This window comes from Ailuropoda melanoleuca, chromosome 10, assembly GCF_002007445.2.
Source record: "Ailuropoda melanoleuca isolate Jingjing chromosome 10, ASM200744v2, whole genome shotgun sequence".
Classification (NCBI taxonomy): domain Eukaryota; kingdom Metazoa; phylum Chordata; class Mammalia; order Carnivora; family Ursidae; genus Ailuropoda; species Ailuropoda melanoleuca.
Window position 1 is genome coordinate 281,528 of NC_048227.1, and position 27,245 is coordinate 308,772.

The 27,245-nt window shown below is 61.1% G+C and overlaps 1 protein-coding gene across 7 annotated transcripts in view; it reads right to left on the reverse strand.

The window, feature by feature from the left end:
* Positions 1-1,843: 1,843 nt before the first annotated feature.
* Positions 1,844-27,245, reverse strand: part of PRKAR1B (protein kinase cAMP-dependent type I regulatory subunit beta) — a 98,802-nt gene continuing 73,400 nt past the window's right edge. For all 7 annotated transcript variants that reach the window (XM_034669634.1, XM_034669636.1, XM_019810247.2 and 4 more), the window contains 5 exons: positions 26,413-26,571; positions 21,503-21,563; positions 16,544-16,665; positions 3,546-3,627; positions 1,844-3,231 (listed from right to left, as the gene is read on the reverse strand). In XM_034669634.1, coding sequence (XP_034525525.1) covers positions 3,059-3,231; positions 3,546-3,627; positions 16,544-16,665; positions 21,503-21,563; positions 26,413-26,571 — 597 coding nt within the window. In that variant the 3' untranslated portion in view covers positions 1,844-3,058. The remainder of the gene's footprint in view (positions 3,232-3,545; positions 3,628-16,543; positions 16,666-21,502; positions 21,564-26,412; positions 26,572-27,245) is intronic.

The following is a 27,245-nucleotide window of genomic DNA, read 5'->3' on the forward strand; positions in this document are numbered from 1 at the left end:
ATGTTCTGGAGATAGACAGTGGTGGTGCTTACAAATGTGCTTAGTGCCACCGGACCATACATTTAAAAATGGTTAAAATGCTAGACTCTATGTTACATCTGTTTTAGCACAAAAACCTGAATCTCCCCTGCTTCCTTTTCTATTTTCGCAGTGGTATTAGAATGCTTAAAATGACATACCTGGCTCACGTTACATTTCTATCATGCAGTGCTTTGAAAAGTGAAGGTTTTTTATTGTTCAAATAGATACTTTGATAAGAAAGCTGAGCGAAGTATATGTTGAATTCCTAAGACATAGCAAAGAAACAGTTTGAAGACCACTGCCAGTCCCAGGCCCCCACCCCTCCCTGTGAGGACATGTGGCTTCCTACACCCCGTTCTGAGCATCCGGGACCACACGACCTGGACAGCTGGTAGCCAGGTGGCTGCGTGGCCCCAGGGCCGTGGGAGAAGCCCAGAAACCTCAGGCGGCCAGGGCTTGCCGTCCTTCGGGAAGCTCCTGGGGGTGGTGGGACTTGAGCGCAGGCCAGCCAGCCCAGCACCGGGGTCCCGGAGAGCCTCCCAGGAAAGACCACGTGCTCTAGCGTGGAGGACCACTGCCCGGTGAGCCCTGCTGAGTGCGCTCCTCAGAACCTCAGCTCCGGCCAGACCTCAGGCAGACAGGGGTCTCCCTACAATCCCTCCAGAGAGATCGCGGCTCAGAGCTGAGAGCTGCAGCTCTTACCCACGTCCTCTGTGCACGGAGACCCTTCTCCACCTCCCACCTCTCACCAACCTAAGGGGCAACTTCAGGGAATGTGCACGCACGGTTCTCCCCATCCTGGATCCACCAACTGCAGCCCAGCCCGGCAGCAGTGACCTTCCTTGGGTCATTCCTCGTTCTCAGATTCCTGCACGGCCAGAGCAGGGCAGACTGACCTGCGTGGGAGCTGGTGTCCCTGTTCCTGGCTTGGCAGTGGCTTTCCCAAGGAGCCTGGCCCCTGTCCAGCCACGAGAAAAGGAGCTTGGCTGGCGGCCGCCCTGCTCCCATGGGCCCTTCCCAGCCCCAGAGCAAGGCTGGAGCCTGGACCCACCGCTGGCAGTCCCGAACGACGGGGCTGCACGTGCGTCCCTGTTTCGCTCTGGGGTTGAAGTCTGCCTGTTGGCCTGGGAGAGGCCCGGGAAGGCCTGCAGCAGGGGGTTAGGCTCCGCCCAGAACCGTGGCTTCCAAAGTCTGGACATGAGGACTGAGTCATGTGGGCTCCCCATCATCACCCCCGTCCCCCTGACTTTGAAACTCGGGCCCTCCAAAGCAACTGAGGTGGGCAAGGGGCCTGTTTCCTTCCCCACGGCACCACAGCGAGCTCTTGACAATGGGATGGAGGAAGGAGATGCGCAAGCAGACAGAAGGGACAGCCCCACTCTGCCGACAGGTGGGCGGATAAACGCGATGTGGTCCACAGAGTGGACGTCACTCGGCTGTTAAAAGGGATGGAGCCCTGACCCCTGCCGCACGGGGACGAGCCCCAAGGAAGGGAGGCGGAGGGACATCAGCCAGACAGAAGGACACGCACGGGGACCCCACTCACAGGAGGTCCTGGAGCCGTCAGACTCACAGACACACAGAGTACAGAGTAGACGGCGGGGCCGGGGCTGGGGGAGCGGGTGGGGGTCCATGCGTCACGGGGACAGGGTCTCCGTGTGGGGGATGGAACGTTCTGGAGCCGGACGGGGGAACAGTGCCCCTGAACTGGACACTTAGAAACGGTGACGATGGCAGATTTCATGTTATGTGTATTTTACCACAATAAAAAGAAACCCCTCCTCCGTGAAGGGTCTCAGACCAAAAGCCCAAGTCGGGAGGAGACACTTCATTGCACATTTAATACTGCATGCAGCATTCAGAACATCGCGATAAATAGGGCAGGCTTACGCATCACAGAAAATCCGCGGGCATAGGCAGGGCTGGCCGGGGGCCACCTGGGACCGGCAGCCCCCTGGACGTGCACAGGAAGAGCAAACTCGGGGTAACTGCGCCATCTCGTTTGTGGCTCCGGGAGCCACCGTGAGGCTCTGCATGCCTCCAGGCCTCTCTCGCTCGCAGGGCGCTTGGACAGAAAACACATCCACGGGGGCACTCAATCGATCGCGGACTTGGGAGTGTGGGGCCTGGGGCTGTTTGCTACTTTCCTGCTTTGGGCGGGGCAGGGTCTCGGTAGGTCCACACTTGTCTCCCAGGGCAACGCAGGTCTAGTGGGGCATCACTAGACAACTCAGAAGGGGACCTTTACAACTTTATCCAGAATGTGTCTGGAAGACCCAACAAGTCTCCAACAAGCTGCTCTGCAGACAAGGGGTAGAACAGACATCATCCTGGGCCCCACCCTGGCTCCGGGAGCACAGTGCTCCCCAGATGGTGGGGCGTCCCCAGCTCCTGGCGTGCCTGGCCACCTGGTGCACTTCCCAGGGAAGGCGAGGGCGCACGTCCCTCGACCACGTCCCTCCTCTAAGGGTCCCTGTGCGCCTGGGTCCTGGGGCAGGGGAGGGTCATCAGAGGCTCTCATGCCTGGCATCTCAGGCAGGACCCCCAGGAGCAGGGGCCTTCTCTCCCCTACATCAACTTCCCCTGGAAGCCGGGGTCCCTCTGGGACACCCCCCCAGAGGTCACCGAGCCACACTCGGGACTGCAGCCCTGATCATGTGATGTTCAGGACCCCAGGGCACGAAGGCACCTACATGGCCTGACCCGGCCGACCCAGCCCACCCAGGCCAGCACAGACTCACACCTGGCCCCTTGGCCGCTGGGGGCAGGCTGGTTCCTGTGCCCCCAGAGGCTCGGGTCCGGGAAGAACCACCCACAAGCTGGGGAGAGGGAGGGACATGGGGAGGGGCCGCAGGCATCTCCTCGGCCTGGGGGTCTTGGGGGACCTTTGTTTTGCAATGCACAGGGTGACTGTTTTATTCCCAACAGGAGTCCGGAGGGAGGGGTGGCCCCCGCGGCTGGGGCGCCCGCCCCCCGCGGCCCGCGGACACACAAGAGCACGCCAGCACGCGGAAGCGGGGCCGCGGGGCTGCAGGGCTCAGACGGTGAGGGAGATGAAGCTGTTGTAACGTTGAATGTTCCTCTTGAGGATCTCGGAGCAGGGGCCCAGCACGCGCTCGAAGCGGGGCCGGTCCAGCTTGACGCACTTGAGGGGCCCCCGGGCCACCACGGTGGCCGCCCGGGGCCGGTTCAGCAGCAGCGCAATCTCCCCTGGGGGGCGAGAGGATGGTCAGGGGCCCGGCCCCCCAGGCTGCCCACACCGCTCAGATACATCGGATTCCAACAGATGCGTGCTGAGTGTAAGTACGTCCCGTGGAGCGCTGGGTACACCAGCGCGTGGTTCCCCGTCAATCTGCTGGGACCCCACGTGCCACGGCACTGCAGTGTGCAGCCCGGGCCCCCCGCGGGACCTCGGGTGGCTAGGGACTCGAGGCCATGCCCTCCCGCAGCTCTCCACCTCAGGGCTCTTCCAGGGACCCCCCAGTGAGACACGCATCCTGTGAGGGCAGGGACTCCAGACTCACCGAAGTAGTCGGAGGGCCCCAGGCGCCCCACCTCCACATACTCCTCATTGGGGGACCGGCGCTGGAGGACGGAGGCTGTGCCCTGCAGACGCCAAGGGGACACGTGAGGGTCAGCGGCTGGAGTGGGCATAGGCGGGGGTGGGGGGATGGCCTGAGGTCACCCAGCAGGGGAGTCATAGGTGAGGGGGTCACACCCAGCAGGGGATGGGGTCACAGGTGAGGAGGACACAAGGTGGGGCCACAGGTGAGAGGTCACCCAGCAAGGGGGCATGCCCAAATCCCCCGCCCACCAGCTTCCATCCATGTGCCCCCTTCTAAGCTGAATTCAGGGTTCTCCTTGGGGTCAGAACTGCACTGGGCGTGAGGCCGCCACAGGCCATACAGTGGCGAGAATCTTGGAGCTGACCTTGGGCTAGCTCTCAAGGACATGGCGCTCCGGCAGGAAGGACGTGGCCTCGGGTCACCACCCAGTGAGTAGCGTGGCTCCCTCCCGACCCCCAAACACGGGTGTCTACAGACGCTGCCGGCTCAGTGATTAACACAGGCCTTGGCGGCCAGCACGGGGCACACGGAGCACATCACACGACTGACCCCAGGGCCCCCTTGCCTGCCAAGCCCCTCGGGCTAGTCCCTCATCTGGGGGAACGGACACCAGCCCCGTCCACACCCTTCTATTCTACACCTATCGGTGGGCTGGTGCCGCTGTGGAGACTAGAAGGGAGGTTTTAGAAACTGCCCGGAGGCGCCCAGATGGTGCTCAACACCCACCCTGCGAATGGTGGCGGCCCTCCCGCAACCAAGCCCCACGCGCTGGGCTCAACGGCCTCCCCAGTAACGTGCCGGGAGGACGCAGGCCCCTGCACCCCTGCTGCCCTCAGCCGCTAGGACGCGTCCTCAGCTCTGCAGCCCGGCAGTCCGATGCCCTTGCAGCCCCAACAAACGTGATCTGGTTCCAAGGTGGGCTCGGTTCACTGCTCACCATCTCAGCCAGGCCATGTGTGCGTTCATGAGGAACTCCCGCCTCCCCGCGGTCGGGGGAGATGCTGTAGGAAGACCTTGCCGGTGCCGCCACGCCTGGAATATCTGGGCACCAATCGGCAGCCCCTCCAGCTGGATTCCCCGCATCGCCCCTGACCCGGCCGTGGGGCCACTCGGCTGGTGGGTGTCCAGGTGTTTATGAAGCTGGCTGATGGATGGTGCCAGACATCTAAACAGCAACGCCGCCACCACCCAGGAGCCGCGGCGGGCGGGGGGCCTGGAGAACACGAGTCCCCGGGAGGAACGGCCCACGCTGGGGGTGACGGCTGAGGGTGACACGGGGCTCTGACCTCATCAGCCTCGGTCTCCCCGCAGCGAGACGGGCCGGTCACCCGAACACCGTGTGCGGCTCCTGCTGCCATGAAAGCCTGGGCCCCTGTGCCAGGGCCGCTGTGCCAGGCATAATTCTTCTTGATACCCTGTTGTGTGGACCTAATGCTCTCACATTTACGTCCTCTAACTTGTGATGCACATAATCTACATCCCTTTCCTTCCCATTTTGGACAATTTCCACTTTACAAGGGGATCGTTTTCTTCTTCCAAAACCCCAGGCGTGGAACTGGAGGCCTCTGGTTTGCGGAATTACTCGGCGACACCCAGGCCTACAGGGTCCCTTCAGATATTTGACCCTCCACGTGGAGGGGGCTGAGGGCGACTGGGGTCATCTATCGGGCCGTGGAACCAGAAGACCGGCGGCAAGGCCTGGGGGCTGGCCAGTTCAGCCGCCCAGACGTGGGTCAGGGACCTGGGCTCATTCCCACCTCCTGCTCTGGAGACCTCAGTCCCTCCTGGTGGCACAGTAGCTGCCACAGTCCCAGGAGTCACCAAATGTCTCCCCATGCCATCAGCAGGAAGAGAACTCACTTCTTCCTCCTGCAGCTCTCCTATCAGCTGGAAAACCTTCTAGAAGCTCTGGCAACCTTTCTTCGTGCTTCATCGACCCAAGCAGGTCAGACGCTCACGGAGCCACTGCTGGGAGGCTGGGCACCAACGGCCGGGGGCGGGGGGGGGGGCGGTTCACAGGANAGACCACCATCGGCCATGAGACTGGAACCCTGTCCTTTCTGGGGGCGCATATGCAAGGAGACAGGCCGTGACACTGACATGGGGGCGCGCATGCACCCTGCCCCCCGCCCTTGGGGGAAGTGTGCGCTCGGGCACACGGGTGCGTCACCGTCCCAGCCAGACAGCATCGAGGCTTAGCGCAAATAAACCGCCTACAGGGAGAGCCCTCGGCAAACGGGGGGTAAGGAATCGCGCCGTCTGCCGTGGGCCGCGGCCCCAGGCCTCCTTCGTGGGCAGATGTGACCGCGTTACCACGTTCTCACAGACAGACAGGGAGTGTACCGCCACCCGCACTCCCACTGCGTGGCTGTGACGCGGACCGCGGGCAGCAAGCACGGCGGGGGCAGCAGGTGGAAGGGCCGCGTGAATAGCCTCCCAGCTGGGGACACAGGAAGACACTATTCTTTCAGGTGCGCTGTTTCAGGGCCTCTGTCCCAGCAGCGCCGGCTCCCCCACCCATACACCATCCCCCAGCGCGGGCCCAACCCTGGAGGGCACAGACCTCCACCCAGCGGAGTGCAGTGCGGTTCCCACGACACGACACGCCCCGGTCCTGGAAATAACCCTCCCGGCCGAGCTCCGCTTCCCAGACTGCTGCGAGGGCAGCACAGACACCCTCGCGGGACTGCACGTTGGAATGTTCTGGGCTGGAAACACACACTTGCCAAAACTCCAGGTCATGTTCCCCAAATTTCTCACTTATTGATTCTAGCCCTGGTCTGAAAATAAATCAGGTCACACGGAACACGGCCTGGGAGGACGAGGGAGAAAAGCGTTAGCACCAGCATCGGGGGGCGGGGATCATTAAGGACCCGTTTCCTTCAGTGTTTTTTTGATTCTTGAAAGTCTCCTATGAAATCAAAATCAAAATCAAGGTTTTGGTTTCCTACAACGGGCAGGTAAGACTTTCATGAGGAAGAACCGGTCGTGGTGGAGACAGAGAACAGAGGGCTCAGTGTTAAGCCACGAAGCTGTGGGCTAGGAGGCCCCCTGATGGGTCAGCAGGGTGGGGCGGGCCCTCAGGGAGCACGCCTGGCCCCAAGCCTGTCCTCTAGACCGAGCTGGTCGTGCAGCAGGGACCCTCGCTACGGCATGCCTTCCCGCACCAGTGTCGCAGAGCGGCTCCCTGCACCCTCCCGCCCTCCTGGAACCCCGCCCTGGCGGGATGGCAGGCCTCGTCAAGTCCAGTCGGAGCTGCAGGCTGGGCCCTGATGGCATCCAGGGAAGGGGGGAGGGACACGCAGGGGCTCGGGAGGGACGGGCATCCATCAGACCCTGTACGTGCCCTTGAACAGCTGAGTGTCCTCCATAACTCCTCCAGCAGAGACCTGCGCTATACGGACGGTATTGGGCTTTCTTAAGGAGCACTCGTTGCGGCAGACAACCGCGTGTCCCCGCGTCGGGCCCACTGAGCTCCTCCTCTGTCTGTTCTAAGGTGCTGGAGCCTCGTCTCTGCCCAAGCGTGGGTCCACCTCCCTGAAGCACGGCCGAAAGACTCGGCGCGAGCACGTCACACGCAAACTGTGCTGGGCACACACACTGCCCCGTGTTCGTGCTGGCATTCAGCGGGGCCTGCGTGGGGCCGGGGCCTGGGCGAAGGGAGAATGGCAGAGCCACGCGGGCCCCAGAGCCAGGCTCCGAGAAGGGGGCAGAGGACCCCAGAGTCCGGGGCACCACGGGCCCTGCTTGGCGTGGTTCTTTCTCCAAACCCGCGGTTGTCTCATTCCCCCTGAAGCCAGGCAGCGTCTGTGAGGAGCTCAGGAGAGTGGCTGATGACCTACGCTCCACGGGCAGGGGTGGCGTCTGGGAGACATGCAGGCGGCCAAACCGCACGTGTCCTTGAGCAGAACGACAGAGGGGCGTGCGGGTCACAAGCCACGGGTCCGCTCCTCCAGGCTCTGCTCCCAGCACCCCGCTCTTCCCTGCCACCCAAGCACCCACGGCTTCCGCAGGATAGGGACCCAGGGCTCACAAGTCCGAGGTGTTGCGGCCACACATGACCTGCTGTGAGCCAGGGCGGGAGAGAGGAGCCAGCACCCAGGGCTCCTTCCAGCTGTCATCTACTCTGGGGTCACAGTGGTTCTGCTGCTCACCCCAAGCACCCCAGTGAGGACCCCAGGTGCTCCCAGCTCAACAGAGCCCGAGCCCAGCAGCCACCTGCCCCGTCCCCCCCGCCCCCGGCACCAGGTCTGCAGGCTTTCTGTGCCAGCTGACAGCCTCCACTGAGGGCACCAGGGCCACCGGGTGGACTCCAGCCTCAACGCCTCCTCAGGTGGCGGGTCAGCAAGCCTAGGATGCCCGTTTGTCCACCCTCCATACTACGATTCCTGTCCCTTCACCATGTGGCAGCCAGAGACTCGGGCCACGGGATCCCCCCGACCCGCTCCATCACGGTCCATGTGCATGCACGGTCCCTCTCCAAGGTTCTCTAGCACCTGTCCGGCGGAACCCTGTAGCACCCCAGGCTCTTTGAAGATGGGGCCCAACCCCTAGCCTGCACATACACAGGCCTTCCCAGGGGACGCCAGGCCCTCAGGACGCCGCCTTCCACAACACCACCTCCGGCTACGTCTCCCTCATTCAACCCTAGGCGTGGGGCCCCTTTCCCGCGTGCCAATCCCTGGGGAAGATGCCAGAGCCCGGCCTGTATGTCTTGGCAACAACCCGCCTGTCCCAGGCCCCCCATGAGTGCCCCATAATCCCTGGAGGACCCTGACCTGAATGGACAGGAGCATCTGTCTCCTCGGATCCCGGCCCCGTGGGATCCAGCATGGAGGCAGCAGCACCCGTGAGGTCGGGCTGCACGACACCCCAGCTCCCCACCTGCAGGAGACCCCCCCAGCACTCCCTTCCAAGAGGCAGAGCGAGCCCGAGGACCCTCCACGCAAGAACAGCCCCATGATGGGGTGTCCTGCCAGCTGCCCCAGCCGCTGAGGCCCTCGGGGTGCTGGGGGGTGTGCACGGAGCCCAGCAGCCCCCCCATGGCCCCTCCCTCTGTGGGGTTCTGACACCAGTGCTGCCTGACTCCCCTGCTCCCATCGGCACACTCTGGTCTCCCCTCTGGCCAGAGAGCCGGCAGCCCCCTAAATGCCTCAGAAACGGACCCCGAAACAGGCTGGGCCCCTCCCCACACTGGCCGTCCCCAAACAGACGGGCCCAGGATGGTGCACACAGGCCCGTCCACATCCGTCTCATGCTCCTCGTGCCTCCTGGGGCTCCCAAGGTCCCCAAACAACCGTGGACCATTTCTCCACAACCTGAGGCCCTCCAGCACCTTCTGGGAGGGGCCACATCCCGGTCAACCTGTGCTCTCGCCCCACCACACCCCGGCCAAGTGACAGGCCTCTGGGCCTTTGCACACACCGTTCCCTCACCCTGAAGGCCTCCATTCGGAGACACCTCCGCTCTGCGAGCCGTGCACAACTGGGCCTGGCGGGGGCCCAGAGGCCTTTCCAAACTGTCACAGGTTAGGGGTCAAGGGACAGGGCGGGGCCTGGCACCTGGCCCATGCTTCCGGAACGAATGCATGAAGTGGAGCCCAGGCCCTTCCTGACTGCGCTTGGGGAGGGAGCCCGGCTGCCATGTCCACCCGTCCGATGCCTTCCTGGGCTTCTGCCCACGGAGGGAGCACATGCCCTGGTCGGTGAGGAGGCATGAGTCCAATCCCGGGCCTCCTTCCACTACATTAGGGCTTGGTCAGAAGTGGGAGAGGGGCAGGCGCTAGCCGACCTGGGGGTATTCCAGCAGGAACTGTGGACAGCCTGGGTGAGGCTGGGCTTGGGGGCGCCCGGTGGCTTCCCGTGACTCAACCCTTAGACCCAAAGGAGGATGGGTGACGGTGGGCGCAGCTGGGCTGGCAGCCACGCCCCGTGCCCCCAGGAGACAGTCTCCCAGGTCTGCAGCGCTGGCCCAAGGCCCCACGCACAGCACCCCCTATTTGCCTGGGGCAAGTCTCGTGAAGACAGAGACTACTAACACACACACAGGATAGGTCAGGAAGGTCAAGAGCATGGCCCCAGCCAGAGCAGCTGAGCGAGAAGCAGAATTAACAGGTTTTTCCTTCACCCGATCACTGGTCACCGTGGGGAATTCTAGAGGACCAGCAGGACGATGAGGCAGCGAGGGGTGAGTTTCTGGGGCCTGGAGTCACGGAGCTGTCCTGGGCTGTGACTTCTACCCTGGCCGGCCAGGCAGCGGGCCGTGATTCCGCACACTGATAACAGAGAAACCACCTGAACGTCACACTGTGGGAGCCCGACGACCAGACGCTCTGGGGAAGCAGGGCTGTGTGCACAGGAGAGGAGGGGCGGCTGCCAGGGCTTCGGGGCAGACAGATGACCAGGTGGGACGCAGGGGACTTCAGGCCCACGAATACTCTGTGGGACACTGTGGCGGTGGATACCGTCGTCACCCGCAGAACGCGCGCCCACCCAGAGGGACCCTCGCGCGACTGTGGTCTCTGGGTGATGACAACATGTCCGCATGGGGCATCAATTGTGACAAATGCCCCGTCTGGGGGACACTGATCATGGGGCAGCCTGTGGAGGGGGTAGCACGGGGAGATGGGAAATCTCGGCTCCTTCCACACAATTCTGCTGCGAACCTCAAACTACCCTAAACAATGAAGTCAGAGAACGAGAACTCTGAAAACCCTGTGGTCTCATTCTGGGGACCTGGACCAACAAGCCAGCAAACACCGGTGACCTCAGGCCGCCCCCACCAGGCCTGCAGGACAAAAGTCTGGGCGCTAAGAGAGGCCACCAACCCAGGGCCCCGGCTTCTCCCAGTTGGGCCCAGAAGGAAAGTTGTCATCTTTCTGCCAGTCGGCCACCCTTCATCACCAACCTGCAGCCTCTGCCTGGACACACGCCTTTGTCCATCTCCTCCGTCTGGACCTCAGGCCCCAACCTGCCTACCACCCCTTCCCTGTTGGTGGGAGCACCCCTGCTACCCCCAGGCCCACCTGCTACCTCCAGGGACCCCTGCTTTGGCCTGGGACCCAAGGCGAGTCTGTGCCAAGTCAGTGGGGTGACTGCCCTCCTTCCCAGATACCTACCCTCCAGGGGCTGCTGCCCACCCCCCAGCCGGGCACGCGGCGAGGGCGCGGCACGGACCAAGTCTCAGATGACCCCAGGCAGAGGAGAACACACCAGCTGGGCCTGCGGCGATCTCCTTCCTGCTCCCCGAGATCCTGGTGAATTTGCACACCCACCCACCTGGCGAAGAGGGCGAGTCCCTGGCCAGAAGGCGGCCTGGGGAGCAGTGGTGGTGCCACTGCTTCAGCACCGCGGACATTCACAAAATTAATTTGCTAAGAGAGCAGATAAACCAAATCTGGAGTTTCCATGGCAACGCCTCCCCGGCTGCCAGCTGGTGCAGGACCAAGCGGGAAGCTCTCTGTCGGAATTTTATGGGAACCAGCTGCCCTCACCACCAGCCCCCCAAACCCCGGCCTCGGCAGGGTCCTCGTGGGCGTGCAAAGTGGGGCCACGTGGCCAAGCGCTGAGACCCGCCCACATCCTTGTCCGTTTTCCTGGAGCGCGGGAACCAGGAGGTCGCTCCTGGCAAGGCTTTGGGACAGCTGGGCAGCCACTCTGTCCTCTCTCTGCCCCGATGCCCTCTCCCTGGGGAGGCCACAGCCCATCCCACCCCACACGGTGCTGCACGGCCCTGGGAAGACACGGTACTTTCTCTGTGTCTGTAGGCCGGGTTTATGGGGCAAGGATCTCACTCAACTGCTGAGAACGTTCTCCAAGAGCTCTGGGGATCCAGTGTCGAGCGCATTCAGACACAGCTGGTGTTTACAGAGCTGGGAGACAAGGAAACCACGTCCCCCAGGAGGGGCCCTGCTCAGGCAGAGGCCCCCCGGGCTCAGCTGAAGCCGGGACCCTGCAGCCCCACTTGGCCTTCAGGCTGGGCTCCCACCAGCCCACAGGTGTTCAGGACTCGCTACGTGTCTGCAGGGACCACCTCCCACACCTGTGCAGGGCAGGGGGTCTCGGCCAGGCTCGGCCACACCTGGGGGACCCGCGGGAAGGACACGCACAAGGAAGCAAACTCAATGACCATCTGCCCAAACGGAGCAGAGACACTCAGCCAGGCAACGGCAGGAGGAGACAAGGGGCCCGGCCGCACTTGTGCCTCTGAGGAAGGTAGGAAGGGCGGCACCAAGCCAGCCACGCAGAGACCCCCAGCCACGTCCTCACGGCCGTGCGTCAGCAGGCACCAGGCGCCCAGACACACCCGCCTGCACAGAGGCTGGACTGTTCCGGAAAAGCCAAGAAGCAAATGCATCAAACAGTGCTGCAGAGAAACCACCAATGGGATGTGTGTGGCCAGAGTGGCTCACGTCACAGAGTCCACTCGCACGGCAGTGGGGAGGGCCGCGAGTTCAGCGGGCTGGCAGGGGGTGTCTCTTCTCGGGGACCTCTGTCTTCTTTCTCTTAAGGGAAGCCTTCAACTGATTGGATGAGGCCCACCCACACCACAGAAGACCCTCCCCTTTGCTCAACAGCAGCCGATGTCAACGTTATCCCATCTGAAAAATACCTCCACGGAAACATCTGTACCGGTGTTGAGCAAACATCTGACATCTGGGGACCGTGGCTTGGCCAAGTTGACCCATACAATCAACGCTCACAGGAGGGACGCACAGGGCCTGGGCCCCTTTCCCGCCGTCTTCACAGGGCAGGGAGTCACGCTGTGAGGTAGACTCCACAGGTGTCACAAGAACTAGGGGTGAACGTGTCACGACAGGCACGAGTGCCATTAGCCGCCTGCAGAGAAGATGATTCAAAGCAGAGAGGTCACGTGCCTGGACGCCACCTGCAAGGTCCTCTAGAAGAACACAGGCCACCCTCACTTCGCTTTCCCCTGTGGGTGGCGTGGGGGTCTCTGCTCTTACGGAAACATCAGCCACCGAACGGTCACCGGGGTCTCTAGAAGTATCTAACCAAGGCGCCTAAGGGGAAAGCGCTCGCTTTACAAAACCCACAGCCAGCACTATCTTCTCCTGCTTTGTTTTATGACGTTCTTGGTTGCCACCCAAACCAGGGACCACCCAGGCAGCCTCCTGAGCCAGTGCCGACGCCCCCAAGGACAGGCATCCTCCAGCCCCACCTGCGGCACCCCCAGGCAGCTCGCTGGGCACCGCGGGGAGCAGGGCTGGCGGGCCTGACCTGTGTGTCTGGCAGGTCTGGCCAGGGGGCCGTGCAGCAAACAACAGGGAACTTCTGATGCCTGCAAACCCTGGGGTCCCGTGGGACCTACCTGACCTGGTTGATCACAGAGAATAAGGGGAAAAAATCCAAGTTGCCAAGGAGACCACTTCAAATACATCTCCTTAAGTGTCAGGTTACATTCCAGAGTCTGCACACCCGCCCTGATGTGTGGGAGCCCTCACCCCCATCAACCGGGAGGCCCCAATCCCTGGACAGAGCCGTGGAGGTCACTGTCACCCCACCGCTCTCCCCCAGCACCATCCCCTGGCTTGCCCCTGGCGCACCCTCAGAGCCGTCCTGAGAAGGGACGCCAACAACTGCTAAGGGATGAGGGGCAGGGAAGCCCCCAGAGCCAGCACGACACCAGGTAGGCCCCTCCCCAGAGTCACCTGAAGGCAGCAGAGGGAGAAGAAATAAACATGTAAGACGCAGGGAGCAGTGCTCACTGTTTCTCGTGCCCTAGACGAGAACGAGGCACGTTTGGACCCTCTGCTGTGCCCACGTGCACGCACACACACTCGAGCACACACATCCACACATGCGCACACGCACACGCGTGTGCACACATACCTGCACACACCCACACACACACACACAGCGAACGCTCGGCACTCGGGAGCAAGGAGCAGGACCCTGGCCAGCAGGGTGCGTGGTGGACACTTGGGCTGTGCGGCCTTGGCTGTGTCCCCCCCCCCAAGGAAGGGACGCTGAGCACTGACCACACCTCCCTGGCGGGGGCCTGGGCACTCACACAACATATCCTGGACTCGGAAAGCGCCCGCTCGTGTCATCAGGAGGAACACACTGGCTAACGACTCCCTTCCTTGGCCTCCTGTGAGGCCCCCTCACCGATCTGTGCCTCTCACACGTGTTTTACACTTTTCTACCCGTGGCCTTGGACCTGCCTGGGCGGTGGCCTCGGTCCACAGCAAATAAAGGACGATTGTCTGGGCTGGTCAGAGTTACTCCCTTGGCTTTGAGACCACGAGCACTGAGGCCACCAACCTCAAAGCCTGCAGGGCCCGCCAAGCAGGCTCTAGGGCCAGGTGGGGACTGCAGCAAACAGGGCCCTTTCCCACCCTAAGGGGCCTGCCCCTCAGGTCTGCTGGTGGCCAGATAGTGATGCAGGTCCAAGGTGGTCAGGTATCAGATTTTTAAAGGGAAGAGATCCAGACTGTTATGGGATATATCTTGATTTTTAAATACTGACAATTAATTCAAACGCTTTTTAAAAAATACCATACGGGTCAAGACAATGCATCTCTGGGCCAAACTGGCCCCGTGAGCACCAGCTTCTTGTTAATGAATTTACACCTAGAGCAGAAAGGAATAGTGCTTTTAAACTGGCATCACGCCCTCCCCTTGGTACCCGGTCATCAGAGCTGCCCGAGGGCGGCTCTGCACGGGCATCACTCGTGCTGGCAACTGAGGGGGGCAGACAGGGAGCTCCAGGGCTCAGTGACTTAGGGCCACTGTCCGTCCCCTCTGGCGGGGCTTGGGGCCTGGCCGGGCGCTCTCATGTGGGGGTCTCCGCTGGTGCCAGGCAGGTGGCAGCTGGGGCTGCTCGGGTGGAGATGCAGAGGGCTGGACATCCGAGGGGGTGCATCAAGTGGCCACTGAACTCGGAACTCCGGGCCCCGCTGTTAAGCCGACCCCTGCAGGCATTGAGAGCACGGCCGCAGGCGCCAGGAAGGAGGGCCCCAAGGACGAGGGTCTGAGTCCCCCACGACCAGCCTGGGTACCCCGTCCCAGGGGTCTGGCGAGTCGCCAAGGCCCTCCCATCAATCAGACCCCACCTGCCCAGGAGTGTAGTGAGGACCCTGCTGTCAGTCACAACTAACGCAGATTCGGGGAACGGGGTGGCTGAAGGGACCCCCTCCACCTCCACGTGAGGCTCGTGCCCTTAACCACGAAATGCCAGGCCCACACCGACCCAGACAGGGTGTCACGTCTGAGGCCACAGGTGAGAGGTCAGACGGTCTGGGGCACGGGGGAATAGGGGTCAGCCACGCGCCACCGCAGAGGGGACGGCACCCCACCCACCCCGTTGTCCCACAGTAGCCACGGCTGCTTTGGAGGCAGGACGAGCTTTCTGCACAGGCCCCAGCCCTCCCCCTAGACATGCAGGAGGACCGCACAGGATAAAAACGGGGCCTCCCCCCCAAACTCCACAAGTCTCGGGAATGTCGTCGCCGGGAGCAGAGACGAGAGCCTGGCCGGCCTTCCGCTCCAACGACTGGCTCCGCGTCATAGCGGACCAGATTCAACACGCGTCTCACCTGGGGTTTATTCATTCCTCCTCCCTTCCTTTGCCCTTTTCAAGGAAATATTAGTGTTGAGTGGGCCTCCTGCCCTAGGGACCTCGAGCCACACTGCTGAGAGCGCATCCCCGCGCTGGGGACTCCTTTAGAGACAGGCGGGTTTCAAGGAGCTCAGGCTGGAGGCAGCCTCCTCTGCTCATGCACGTGCATGCGCTGCCTGCCCGCCACCTACAAGCATGGTCTGTCCCCGGACGCGGTGCTGGGACGGGGCGTGGAGGTGACCCGGTCCCCACGAGCACATTCACAGAATGACCCGGAACCTCCCCAGTGTCCCCCCACCCCGCAAACCCCCGTCTCCCCTCCTGCTGTTCTCCTGTCAGACTCCACAGCCTTCTGGGACTTTAGCCCAGACTAAAGTCGCAAACCGAATTTGGGTTTCATGTCACCCACGCACTACGGGCCGTACGTCCCCGGGGTGGGTGAGTGCCGGCAGAGTGGGCTCCAGACCGCACCACCTGCATCGACAACCTGGCACATTCTCCTCTTATCTTACACCAAGAAGTGGCTCCCAGGCGCGGAGCTCTGTGTCCGACACCCAGCAGTGACGGCCCGCTGCCACGCCGGGCCACCAAGCTGCCACGCTGAGGACTCCCTTTGTCCCGCGGCAAAATGCACAGCTGAAGAATGTGCTTTAATGAGCATGGACGTGAAATCCTTCCGCCCCTGAGCTCCAGCGGAGGGGGGAGCCAGCCCAACAGACGGCAGCATACTTCTGACCTTGCGTCATCGGGGCTGCCCACACCACAAGGCGGGCCCCCCATTCATTCCAGGCAGCGCCTGGGCGGGGGCTCGCTCTGGGGGTCTCAGCCCAGCCCAGCCCCAGGGACAGGCGGCCACAGCAGCTGCTCGCCCCTGTCAGTGACAGGTTTGAGTGTGGCCGCCACGGATTATGGCCCCAGAGCCAGCTGTCGCGGGGCCTCGTCAAAAAGACTCATGCGTGTCCAGACTGAGAACCTGGAACCATTTTTAAAAACTAAACTTTTAATCTGAGATCACTGTAGATTTGCATGTAGTTTTAAAAGACAGTGTGGAAAGATCCCGCGTGCCCTAAATTTACGTGTTTCTCCCAACGGTAACACACCACAAAACTCTAACTTCCAGTGTGGGTTCACATTCCCCACCTCCACGGAGCCCACACGTGTGTTCACTCCTGTGTACCGTCCTCACACGTCACCACACGCGTGGGCCTGGGGACCCGATTCCATTTTCTAAGAGGAGACCCATCTGATTCTCAAGGGCAAGAACACGGGTCAGCGCGGGCCTGAGGGCAGGAGGGTGGCGGCCTGGGGTGGTGCACGCAGGAGCAGAAGGGCCAGCCGCCTCGTCCCCGGCACCCCGACCGAGCAACACTCACCTCCGTGATGATGAAGAAGTCATCCCCGGGCTCCCCCTGAACCACGATCTTCTCTCCGTCCTCGAACTGCACGGGCTCCAGGGCATCCGCCACAGTCAGGTGCTCCCATTTCTCCAGGGACTCTAGAGTGGGTGACAAGGGCCCGTCACCACTGCGTGCGCCCCCACCCTGCACCCCAGCGCTTTCCCAGGAAGCACCATGGATCGGCCTTTGCTGGGACAGCAGTGAGGGTGATGGGGAGCGAGTTTCCGTGCTGGGAGGGCCTGGGCGTTTCACCAGGGAGCTGGGCGGGATGTGCTGGGCTCGCGCTCCATCCTCAGCAGAGGGACAGTGTCTTGGAGCGGGCGCTGTGCTCACACACACCGTGGTTTAGCTTAGGCGACGGGCGCAGGGAGTGGGGCCTGTGAACCCAGCATGAAAAGACTCCTGTCGTCTTCAGACGTAGGCTGACCATGTTCGTGCAAAAACAAATCAGCTGAGCACGGGGCTACTACGCGGCTGGAGCAATTACCCGTCCGGAAGAAATACCATTCATCATGGTCCAACTGCAAATGCTTATGTCACAGTGCTGGGCATAGCCCACCTTCCGTTATTTTAGGTCAAAACGCTTAATTCCAATGCCACACTCGTCTTTACAGCTCGCGAGTTCTATATCCCTTTCCGCCTCTCCCCGCGCCTTCCCTTCCCCGTCATTGTCCCCTAGCCCTCAGGAAGGAAAAGGAAAAAACCCAATACGCTCCTTTGGAAGAAAATAATGATTCCCTGATTAACTATTTCTCTTTTGGCAGAAAACCCTTCCCTGGCCTATACTTATCAGATGCTACTTAAGTAGGTCAGCGGCTAAAAATACAAAGCAAAGCATTTATTTTAGAACTGGGTTAGGAGTGGGATTTCTCTGCTTTACGATGCCTGCCAAAGCTGCGCGTTGCGAAGGACGGGCTTCCGCGGGGCCGCCAGCATGCGCACCCCGCCGGCCCGTCAGGAGAGGTCTGCACAGCCAGAGCCACCCAGGAACCTGGAGCCGGTGGCGTTCCCACGCGGAATGCGTCCGTGCTCACAGGGGAGTCGGCATGCAGGCCGGCCCGAGGACCACACGGCACATAACTGCAAATCAGGCAACCGGGGGGACGTGTTTCCACTGTCCCATCAGCAGGTTTCTCTGTTCCATCCGAAACTCAAGGTCTGAAAGTCGAGACAGGCAAAGCCGGGTCCCCCCGTGGCAGGAACCTCGGGAGACACTGGGCGGGTGGCAGTTCGTTGCCCCGGTTTTGAACCATACCCAGTCTCTGAGGCAATGCAGGACACACAAGCCGTGGGGGCGTTTTCATGGCGTTTGGGGTCCCAAGTCTTAGGGTTCCGTGGGCTGACCATCCGCCCTACAGACGGGCCCCTTTCTTGAGGGGATTTCAACTCTGCACCTGGATGTATGGGAACGCAAGCAGGCAGGTGAACCGCCGGCAGCCGCAGCCCAAGACCATGCGAGGTGCCAGACGTGGAGCCCCAGGGTCCCCTCTAGGCTCACGCGTCCTCTGAGCCTGCCAAGTTCCGTGCCCGTCACAGGCCGACCCCAGTGTCTATGCACAGGAACCTCCAGCCCCGAGCCCCCCCGCTGCCGCCTTCACACTCCTTCCTGCAAAGGGAGGGACGTGAGTTGAGGGCAGACGGCGGAGAGCAAGGTTTGGCAACGTGGTCACAGGCATCTCTCTGGAGGATTCTCTACAGCCGGGATAACTGAGGGGCAAAGGGATTAGTCTCGTGGTTGCTCCACCCACGGCCACGGAGAAGCACGTGCTGGCAATCGAGTCATCGGAGGGAACAGAGCTTGTGGACGGGGGCTGACCGGAGCTCGTAAGAGCACCTGGCAGCCAATAAAAGCAGGTGGAAGGTGACCGTGCGCCCTGGGATCCTGGGTTTAGGGATTCCCCGTGGGGCTAAATCACCCTCCATGCAGCCCCTGTGAAACCACGCGGACCAGCTCGTGAGGCTGCCAAGTTTCATTTCGCCGAGTACGACACTGGCCACACAGCCCAGGGTCCCTTCACAGGGCACGTCCAGACCAGCCACCTGCAGAGACAGACTCAAGGGCACGGGGCCTCCCCTGGGGGTGACGAGAAGGTTCTGGAACCAGGGAGTGGTGACGGGGGCAGACGCCCTCGCCCTAGAAACGGCTGACACGGTGCGTGCTGTGCGATGTGCTCTCACCACCAGAAGAAGAGAAGAACCAGATCCTTCTCTCACCAGCCCACGGGTCTCCGCGAGGACTGGGGTCGAGCTGCTGCTTGTGCCCTGGGTCACAGGCCCGGCAGCGCCCTCCCTGCTGGGCCTACTTTACTGTTTTGGGTTAAATTACTCATATTCACTACAAAGAACTCAAGAAATACAGCAAAGTGTAAAGAATGTGAAAAACTGCCAAGTGCCACCCAGAAATAGCCGTGGCAACGTCATGCAACCTGGCCGCGTCTCCAGGCCCAGACCCAGACAGCAGGACGGACAGAAAGACAAGCCGAGATGCCCTCACAGACACACCCCACCAGCTGTGCTGCCTTTCTCAACGTAAACTCTTAAACTCTATTTTGCTTGAATCTAACACAGGAAAAAGAAACCAAGGGTGACTGAGTATTTTTTTCAATGTAAGTTCTATTCTTTTCTAAGAGATTTCACTAAGAAAGATCATGAAACAAACCAGTCCTCAGGTCAAACCGTATGGAATACCCGTTCTTTAAGTCAAAAGGCGTAGAAAACAGGCCATTTCAGGTGGCTCAACTCGACAGCGGTGCTGGCTCCCTACGGGTTCTGGGTTCTGGTCCCTGGTGTGGCCTGGCCGTCCGCCGGCACCTCGTCCTTTCCCGTCTGCAGCAGCCACGTGCCCCGGCGCCCCCCACCCCCGGGCTCCGTCGCGCGTCCCCCACGGGGGTCCTGCCCCACTGCGGCTCCGCGGCTGCCTCGCGCCGTTCCAGCGCGTCGACTCCAAGCTCAGCTTGTCCACTTTTCTTCACTTGGAGAAAAAAATTAATCAAAGAAGTAGCATGAACAACATAACCAACCAACGTTTGTCCTGAATAAAATCATATGAATATTTTGTCATAATAGCTTCAGATCTGTTAAGGGTTTTTAAATTTTTTAATCTTTTTTTATCAAAGCACACCTGACCTTCAGGTCTGTTTTTTGCAGACGTGTAATACCACTGATGAAATCACAGGCCCCTAACATCACGCTCACCCTGACTTCTCTCCCTCTCCCGAGGCCGTGGCCTCACGCTTTCCGGTAAGAGCCTCACATATGCGACAGAGGGCTGCTCGCGCCGTCCACGCCTGCTGCTTTCTGCCTGTGAGATCTGCATCCACCTCGGAGCTCCGGCGCATTCACGCGACTGCACTCCACCCACACGACGCAGCCGACTTCACCTTGTTTCCGTTCCTAGTCCTCGCGGAAGCCGTGGCAGGGACCGTCCGTGGCTGTGTCTCTGTCCCCTCGTGAGAAACCCCCAACGGTGAAGCTGTATGGCTGGGGGCACGCTGCCCCGGCTTTGCTCCCGCGACCCTGGCCGACCTCTGAGGCTCTGGCCAGGATGCGTCTCCCAGTTCTTCCCTCCACGGCTTGTGAGCTGATTTGTGTTTTGGAGAAATGCTCCTACACAGATGTGCTGTGTCTTGGACACGCCTTCTTCCTAACTGGGCTCTTGTCTGTGGGTCGCTGGCTCTGAGCTTTTCTCTGTAGTTTTGGCACCTGTGGCTGGTCTGCGCGGCTGCCGTGGCCTTTCCCTCCGTGTGTCCGAGCTTGCTAGGAGCTTGTGCAGGGGCCTTCCTCCTGTCCTCCCCTCCAGTCCTCCGCTGGAAGGGTAGGCAGCGAGCCCTCTCCTCGTCACCGTGGTCTGAACAGCAGGGACCAGGCAGAGGGAGAGCCCATCTGGGAGCAGGGGCTGCTCCAGGGCTGAGGGTCAGCCCAGCATCCCCACTGGCTCACACCACAGAGGCAGGGGAGCCGTTGCGGGACCTGGACTGCTGCCCCAATCCTGTGCCCTCATCCGTGAGTGTCAACCCTTTGCTTCTTTTCCTTCCTCACTCCACTATGTTCTTGGAAAAGAAGGATACCCTTCATTCAGCATCTCTACCCAGAAGCGCGGCCTGGGGCTGCTGCTGGACGGTGGTCTCCTGTGGTTCCCAGGGGCTCAGCACTCGGCGGCCCCTCACCTTCCCAGGCACAGCCCCTCCCCTGGGCTAGAGCCGCCCTGTCCAAAGTGCGAGTCGCCAGGCACCTGTCACGGGCTGGGCACAGATAAGGAACAGCTGCAAGTCCTGCCAGACAGGGCTGGTCTGCTTCAGCACATGATGGCCACACACGCCCTGCGGCCTCGCAACACTCAGAAACTCGTGTTGGTGACAATGTTGTTGACACTCCTGAAAATCAACAGTAATGGAGCCATCGTGTTTATCAGACCCCAGGACAAGGAAGGGCAGAAATGCACCAGGAAAAACCATACTTAGGAGAGCACCGAAACAGGTCAGGGAAAGAAGCTCAGCGCAGTGCGCCACATTGACTACAACACGAGATGGGACTGCAGCTCAGACTGACGGACATGCAGGGACAGCTGGAGGCGACACTGGTGGCGGACAGACAAGAGGGGCTCACGGGATGAGGGCACAGACACTCGAGGAGAGCATAATGGTGCCCTGGGGGACTAGACACAGAGCTCTTGGTGTGGGTGTGTGTACACGTGTGACCGTGCCTGTGTGTGCATGTGTGCTTGTGCCTCTGTGCACACACGTATGTGTGTATGTGTGTGAGCGTGCCTGTGTGTGCATACGTGTGCTTGTCCCAAGCTTGCACATCACCAAGGGCGCTGAACCTGCCAGGCATGCAGGGAACGTGGAAATAGCTGGGGCCAGCAGGCAGGACTCAGACGAGACTGGAGGAGGCCACATGGCACAGAGCGTCGTACACAGGGCCGGGGCCACTGACCCAGGATGGAGACCTTGCTGAGAAACTCCTCATACATCTTGCGTTTTCTCAGTGTGCTGCCCTGTTTGGGAGAAAGAAGACAGAGAAGGTGGGTCTTCATGCCTGAATTCTTTCAACATCTCCAGATTTCCCCCAATGACTCTGAACTCTTAAAAGGAAACCCTTTGAGGATTCTTGGAGGCCCCTCAGAGACCCCACCCTGCACCTCCCACCACATCCAGGCAGCTGCACCGCCCCGGGCTGGCCTCAGCAACCTCATCCAGCCTGGGCCAGTGACGGGTCCACACAACGAGCACTCAACCGACCAGAGTCCTGTGCTGGGCTTTCCATGTGCTGAGGGCAGGTGTCCCCAAGGCAGGATGGTGAGGGGCGCTGTCCGAGCAGGCTCACCACACCCCCACACCTCCCCTGGACACACGCATCTGGAGAGACTCTGGGGCCGGCAACAGAACCACGTGAGTGATGCGTTAGAGAGGGGGCAGCCAGCATCGGTGACGTCTCTGGACCACACGTGCCTAAAGCTGGTACTTAGGAAGAAAAGCCAATGAGCTGCTTCTTTTCCAAACACTGGCTGAATTAAGTCAAAACCAGCGAGCAGGGCCCCATTAGCCTTTATGTGAATTAGAAGTGAGAATCCACTCCAAAAATTAGAATCTGACTGTGAATGAGAAAAAGGCACATCCCAGTGAGCTGGTGGCCTAAGCAAATAAGAAGGAGACCCAGCCTCCCAGCGGCCAGCACCAGCCTGACAGGTAGAGAGCAGCCTGGACTTCAGCCCCCCTCTCTGCTGCCCAGGGCCTTTGCACGGTGCACACACTCCACAACTTTGCATGGTAGCCCTGCCAATGAGTACCGGTAAGTACTGCATGTTCAGAAAACAGGGATGTGCAGTCCACCAGTAGCCGTATCCATCGATGGAAGCTGGAAGTTCATCAGCAATGTGAAAAGGATGGAGAGTCCAGTGACCACAGAGCAGACACCCGATGTGGAAAGAGGTGGGAAGAAGGATGGTAACAGTGAAAAAGTGCTCAGGCCAAGGCAGCAGTGCGTCCTCCAGACACTTGGGCCTGCCCAACCTTGTGAGAGTCCTGTCAGATGAGGGCATGATTACCCTCATCCCCAGAGGAAGAGGCAGGCTCAGAGGGGCAAGTGACCACCTAGATGGGATCCCAGGAGCAGGAATGAACCCAGACTGGGCTCTCCAAGTCCCGAAGGTTGGTGATGATGGTGATGGTGTTGATGGTGGTAGTGATGGAGATGGTGCTGATAGTGCTGACGGTGATGGTGGTGATGATGGTTAATTATGGTGATGATGGAGATGGTGATGATGTTGGTGATGGTGATGATGGAGGTGATGGTGACGGTGGTGATGGTGATGACAATGGTGAGGATGATGGTGGTGATGCTGGTGATGGTGATGGTGTTGATGGTGATGGTGATGGTGGTGATGGTGATGGTGATGATGGTGATGATATGGTGATGACGGTGGTGATGATGATGGTGATGCTGATGGTGGTGATGGTGATGATGGTGATGATGGTGAGGATGGTGATGATGATGGTGAGGATGACGGTGGTGATGGTGTTGATGGTGGTGATGGTGATAGTGATGGAGATGGTGATGATGGTGGTGATGGTGATGATGGTGGTGATGGTGATGATGGTAGTGATGGTGTTGGTGGCGATGATGATGGTGGTGGTGGTGATGATGGTGATGATGGTGATGATGATGGTGAGGACGACAGTGGTGATAGTGACGTTGATGATGGTGATGGTGGTGATGGTGATGATGCTGGTGGTGGAAGCAGTGATGATCCTTCCCCAGCAAAGTGGAGGAGAGCTGACAGCAAGGATCAGTACATTCCCATTCCAACTCCAGATCACCCATAACCCCCCCACACTCTTAGCCCAGTCTCACCCCCTCTGGGCCTCAGTTTCCTCATCAGGAGAATGGATAGTCAGCACCATATTCCCTGCATCTCGGACCTGGGCTCCTCCCCACCTTCCTCCAGACCTCCCACCATGGCTCTGCTGCGCCATCCCCACCTCAGTCTAGCAGGCTCCTTGTCTGCTTTCCACTGAGACACAGAGGGACGACTATCAGCCTCTGGGTGGCACAGAATGCTGGGAGTCCATTGATGCGCCAAGAGGGAGGCACCCCTTGGGCACTCTGTGCCAGAAAGGCTGGCGCGTGATCCCTGCTTCAAGGGTAGGGGTGGCCTGAAGTTTTCCATTATTCACACAGGGAGTGGGCACCCCACACCTGACCCAGGAGGGACGGGCAGGGAGGGCACAGGCAGTGCTTACTGACCCCAACCTCGCTGCAGCTGGGGACATGGAGCCTGGCCTTGCTCAGTGGCCTCACCGAGCTCCCCATCCCTCTACGCCATGCAGAGCAGCAAAGGGAAGAGAAGGGATGTTCAAGGGAAGCTTCTGGATCAGATGTCCTGGGATCCCTACCGCCTGAGCGCACAGGGAGGGGCCCTCTTCCTGGAGACACTCCTGGCGGTTCCCCCCACTCCGCCGTCTACCCCTTGGCAAGTCCCAGTTTAGCACCAAGTGAATGGATAGTGGGTCCACTTTGCATGACAGAGAAGTCCAAATCCGCCCAAACCCAGGACTGATGCAAATACGGGTACTGTCCTGCAGGACACTCCCTTCCGGGTCAGCCAGCACTGTCATTTTCTTTCCAGAGACACAGAAGCTCCGCAGACTCCCAGCACAGCCATGGCTATTCTTAGCGTCCAGGGATCCAGAATTAAGATGGGGGAAGTGCCAGCTGCCTCGGTGGTTTGGGAACTTCCCTGAATACAAGGTTCCAGCCACAAAAATCCCACAGCCGAGAAGGACTCAGAACTGGGGATGGTGAGAAACAATGGCTTATGCAACATGGGGCCAGGTGCACGCAGAGGGGACTGTGGGGCGGACAGAAGCTGCTGGGCCCTTGCCCAGACCTGCCCCTGCCTGTGGGAGGGAGGGGGGAAGGTGCCTCCGGGCTCCCCACCTACGCGGCACACAGCCTTTCCTGGAGAAAACAGGAGCTAGCAGGTTGAAGATGAAGAGGAGAGAAGGCTCCACTCCGGAGGCAGGGACACTCAGCTGCTCACTCCTGTTGTGCCCACGGCTCTAGAAGAACCCCTGGCACACAACGGGCACTCAGTCAGTGCTTACTGAGTGCACAGATGACGGGTTCCTCATGCGCACAGAGCCTGATCAGACAGTCGCCCCCAAGACTGCGATGAATTCTCCCTGTGTCGTGAAAACAGGGGTGTTGCAGTGGGACCATGATGGGCGGAGGGCGCCGGTGTTCCCGAGAGGAGGGGCAGCCTGAGCGGGACCCCATCTCCAGTCTCCCGCCTGACTGGGCCCTCCCTGGGGCTGTTTTAAACCACTCGCGGACTGTCCCCAGGCCTACCCCAGAGCACCCCCGCATCAGGCCCCTCCCTGGAAGCTGCACCATCCAGACCAGTCTGGGGGAGACAGTCAAGTCCCGGAGAGCATCTGGGGGAAGCCAAAGGTCTCCCGGCAAGGATCTTGCCCCAGTCACCTCCCTCTGGGCAAGTCGGGACCCCTCCCGGAGTCCAGGCCCTATGAGAGCTGGGTCTGAGCAGACCCCGTCCCCGACACGCCCGAAAAAGCACCTGGATCAGCTGTCACCACCAGGTGAGCCTAGGTGGCTGAGGAGCGAGACTTCCCAAAGGCCAGGCGCTCGGCCCCAGTGTCCTCTGCCCAGGGATGGGAAGGAACAGAGACCCTCGACCATGCTGGGATGTCCTCGGCCAGTGAGGCCAGCCCAGAGCCTTCCGGCTTCCCAGCTGCTCCCAGGGTAGGATGGTTTCCACCCTCTCCAGGACAGCCCCCAACCTGAGTGGGAGCTCCTCTGTTCAAACCCCTGCAGGGTGCCCACCACACACTCAGGTGGGAGCTGAGGGCTCTGCGTGAGCAGTACCCACCACAGGACCCCCGCATCCTCACCCACGGTGGTCTGCCCACTGCTCCACGAGCATCCAAGCTCACGCCGCAGGGCCTTTGTCCAGACACTCTTCTCCTGGATGTGCTGGTTCCTTGTGCGGAGGCCTCTGCCCCAATGCCACCTTATCCCAGGAGGAGTGCTTACAGGCCTTTCTATAGAACAGCAGCCCCTCCCCACCTCGCAGGGCCCTTGCCCCCTTCTCTGCCATAATTTTCTCTAAGGAACTGTCGCCACCCGAGGATCGTGTTTGTTCCCTGACACCTGCACCAAACACGCTGGCTTCCCAAGGGCAGGCGCTGCCTCTGTGTGCTCCGACCTCAGCACCGAGAGCGGCACCTGGCAGGCGGTGTGTGTGGGAGGAGCACACGGCGGGCACAGGCAGGGTCTGCCTCCTCCCCCTGGGGAGGGTCTCCCTGCTCACAGCTCCCCGTGCCCCCGACGGCCACACAGGGGCCCGCACCCACCGCCCTGCACCAGCTAAGAGTGCATGTGGCTGCACCGGAGAGAAAACCTAAAATGACAGGGGCAAAAACGCCTGGGGGTTGACCCCCACACAAGGCCGTCTGGGGCCAAGCAGTCGGGCCCCACTGTGCTGGGGCCACCAGAGAGATGTGGGCTCCCCACATCTCTCTGCTCCACCCGCTTCACGAATGGGTTCCATCCTCAGAGTCACCTCGTGGTCCAGAATGGCAGCTGGAGCCCCAGCCATCAGAACCCCATTCCAGACAGCTGAAAGGAGATAGGGAGGGCAAAGGGGCTTCCCTAGCTGACTGCTTACCTTTTAAGAACTTTCCAGAATCCCTCCCACATTTTTCACCACCCCACCAGGCCTTATCTATCACCCCCCCTTGGACAAAGCCAGGTTCCTGCGGGATGATTGGCTGGGAGTGTGCCAGACCCCCAGCGGGCTGCAGCTCCTGGCCCAGGGGGCCACTCACCATGAGGATGCGCCGGTAGCTGTCCCGGTCGATGCCCCAGAGCTTGAGGTCTGTCTTGGCCTTCACGGTGGCTGCCCTGGGGGTGCCATAGATGAGCGCCAGCTCCCCAAAGCTGCCCCCTTCGCTGATGCTGGTCACCCACTCTCCGTTCACATACACCTTCGGGGACAGGGTGAGAAACGTCAGAAAGGTCACAGGGGACGTGTGGGGTCACAGTGGCCCGTTCTGCACTGAGAGCCCTCCTCCGCAACCACCAGAGGGGACCCAGCAAGAAGGGGACGTGCGGCAAGAAGGGAACGTGCCTCGCCCGCAGGCGCCACTGCCCACTCCCCTGCCCCAGCCTGTCCTGGATCGCTGCCAGCCATGCTGCCTGCCTCAGCCCCAACACCGTGCAGAGACGCAGCTGGACGGACATGATGGCGTCCTGAGTCCCTGCCCTGCGCCGGCGGTGAGCCTGGTCTGGGCGGGAGGTGGACGCACCATCCAGGGCCCCTGGTCTGTGCAGAAGCCCTGCCTGCCTCCCTGGCCGGCCTTCGGTTCAAGTCCTCATGAGCGTCGGATGGGCCTCGGGGCCCATCTCCCCAGCTGCACACAGTGAGTCAGCCTCGGCACTTCCATGGGCACCCCTGCTGACGCCCTCCCGGCTCTGCCCCCCGCCTGCCCGCCCGCAAGGAGCCATGCTGACGGGGCCTCCCTGACCGGGGCCGCAGCACCCAGCTCCCGGGGCCTTGGGGCTGGCGGAGACGCTGCCGGGGCGCCGCTGAGGCCCGGCTGAGAGGGGCCCTTTCAGCCTGCGTGGGTGACCCGGCACAGTGCTGCCACTATGCACTGAC